This window comes from Bremia lactucae, linkage group LG11 (assembly GCF_004359215.1).
Source record: "Bremia lactucae strain SF5 linkage group LG11, whole genome shotgun sequence".
NCBI classification, from domain to species: Eukaryota; Oomycota; class Peronosporomycetes; order Peronosporales; family Peronosporaceae; genus Bremia; species Bremia lactucae.
Genome location: NC_090620.1, coordinates 3604454 through 3607312, shown reverse-complemented (window position 1 = coordinate 3607312; position 2859 = coordinate 3604454). Strand labels below are relative to the sequence as shown.

The 2859-nt window shown below is 49.7% G+C and overlaps 1 protein-coding gene across 1 annotated transcript; it reads left to right on the top strand.

The window, feature by feature from the left end:
- Positions 1-2151: 2151 nt before the first annotated feature.
- CCR75_002655 (uncharacterized protein) lies at positions 2152-2454 on the top strand (the record flags this gene model as incomplete). Its single annotated transcript, XM_067960752.1, has 1 exon — positions 2152-2454. The coding sequence occupies one exon, from the start codon at positions 2152-2154 to the stop codon at positions 2452-2454; it is 303 nt and encodes a 100-aa protein (XP_067817370.1).
- Positions 2455-2859: the final 405 nt, after the last annotated feature.

Sequence of the window (2859 nt, the reverse complement as noted above, 5' to 3'; positions counted from 1 at the left end):
ACGTCAGGTATGTTATGCCATCCTGGAAAATCAGCCTTCTAAAGTTGTGGCCGAACTACTCGACGAGATGGATACTTTGGCGGTTGGCAGGACAGCTTCAGTTTATCAACGGGATGCGGCTGTCATTATGTGTAAAACGTAATAACAAGAGCTCGTAAACAAACGCGATATCGTTCCAAAAAGCAACTTTCGCAGCGAGAAAGGCGACAATTCCCTACCCGCTGTCAGTGGATCGAATTTAACATGGAAGGAATTCGTCTGGAGCAATTGTTTAGGATCGGAAAGCGACTGGAACGAACCACCGCCCGCCTACGGTGGTTCTTTCAGCGTATCGCTGCCTGGGAAAGGGACCATGCATGGCCCGGTATTCACACGAAACATGAACGTAGCCACGAATTTTGCCTCGGAATGGTCGCCGATCCTGGGCGTTATTTATCGAACAGAACATGTGGCGGCTTTATCAGAGGCTATTCGAGCATTTGTCCGGATTCCAACTGAGTGTCGGCTGTCCTCTTCAGTAAATATGGCCTTGCTAGCAAAGTTGACCGAAGCAGAGGTTCTGCAGACTGTCGCTGATCTCAGTAGACACAAATAAGCTGGTCCCGGTGGTCTGAATAATAATTTTTATAAGACGTATCGGCGCTCATGTGCTAGCAGGTAGCGGTGAGTAACAAGATTTTGCGGGGAGCGCCAATGCCGCCGTCATTCTTGGAGGCTCTAGCGATTTCGTTGCGTAAGAAGGGCGATTCGGCAGATGCTCTGGATTATCGCCCGATATTTTGCCCCAGACCAGCTTGAAAAGTTTTGCGAAGATTCTGGCGACGCGCTTACAGCGGGTACTACCAGTTTTGATTGGGGACTCGCAGCAAGGGTTTATTCGCGGCAGGCGTAAGAACAAACTCGTAATGATGATGCTATACCAAGTCTCATCGTCTTTCAAGGTAGAAAGACCTATCGGCAAGCTCTAAAGCCGCGTAATTCTCTTACTGGATTTCGAAAGGCGTTTGATACCGAGGATCGGTAGTTTCCGTATGAAGCCCTTCGACGGTTTCACTTCTACGAACTGTTTGTTCAGCTCATTCGCCGAATGCATACTGGGACTAACGCACGATTTGCCGTTAATGGAGAACAATCTGCCCCTTCCTGTCCAGTCAGGGATCCGACAAGGTTGTCCCTTGGCACCTCTACTATTTCTACTCGTAGTGGAACTTGGGTTTGCTATTCGGCAGGAGCCTTGTCTACATGGGCTATCAGTGCCAGGAGATGCCAACGGCAAGCATTTTTTCTCAACTTTTGCCGACGACTCGACTCTTTCTCTCCACCGCGTGGATCAATTAGAGCCAGCCTTCCGGCTAATCACTCGCTTTGGAGAACTATCAGGTCACCGACGAAAAGAAAGTTGATTTTCTGAACACGTCTATTCGACATAAGCAGTTTCAAGGCATCTCAGTGCTCCTTCCGCATTAGACATTCGGTACTTGGGGTACGACGTCGGCACAGGGAAGCTGGTCAATCGTGAATTAGGCACCTCGTCTTCGTCGGGTCCAGCATCGGCTTTTGACGGCAGCAAAGGTTGCGACGAGTGTGCAACAAAGGGTGGTCATTCTTAATGCAATCATCCTACCGTCCTTTTATTCACAGCTGCAGTCTTCGACATTCCAGATAGGGTGCAAACGGAGTTGACCAGGCGGTATAAGCAGTTTCTGTGGCAGCATGCCTCCGCCTCCGAGGTTAACAGACACAAATAAACGGGTCTCTAGTTACGCCGAAACAGGCGGATTGAGTAGGTCTTGCTTCGTTTGACGTGGCCATCAACGCTCAGAGAACAAAGCATGCCCTGAATATAGTTAATGTAGAAGCCGGACAAGTACTTTTTGACCTGGAGAAGTTGGACGTTTCAAGCTACCCGCTCAGTATTTGCATTAGCTCTCAAGTTGCAACCGATTGGTGCTACTGAGTGTGCGTTGGTGAGGTGGCCTATGCGGGATAATATAGTGAAGACATGGAAGGTCTCCTCGTCTTTCTGAACGGGTTCTATCATTGCCCGCCAGAATGGCGGAGAACTATGGAAGCCTTTTGGATGGGGCCAGCAGCTGGTGAGAAGTACAGGAGTGGGTCTTGCCTTACCAGGTTCTATCATTGCGCGCTAGAATGGCGGAGAACTATGCAAGCTTTTTGGATGGGGCCAGCAGCTGGTGGGAAGGACAGGAGTGGGTCTTGCCTTACCAGGTTCTATCACTGCGCGCCAGAATGGCGGAGAACTATGCAAGCCTTTTTGGATGGGGCCAGCAGCTGGTGGGAAGGACAGGAGTGAGTCTTGCCTTACCAGGTTCTATCATTGCGCGCCAGAATGGCGGAAAACTATGCAAGCCTTTTGGATGGGGCCAGCAGCTGGTGGGAAGGACAGATGTGGGTCTTGCCTTACCATTTTCGATTTCCAGACGCTCAAGCTGACCAGAAACCCAGGTCTCGGGCACTAATTAGCTTCTGGAGTCGTTTTTATTGGAGCGACAACCCTTGGATTCTAGATGCTTAAGGCAAGCCTTTCAAGCATTCACAATTCGCCAAAGTCCCGCCGTGCCAGATTCAAGACCTCAACATTTTACGCGTAGGGCCTCAAGAGTTTGCCTTCACGATTCATCTCTTTGCGAAGTTTCCCAGAGACATTTCATCCTAAACTACGGAGATAGGTGACCATGATTTTGATCGCATCACCAACAATTGCGATTGGGGCGCGTTTTGATTATGGCACCCGCCGCTTTTTGGGCGACTATATCAGTGGACTCGAATTAACGACACCTTGGGGATAGGTACATGCCAGGACGGAATTACTTCAGTAGCACCCCCAATCAAGTTGTT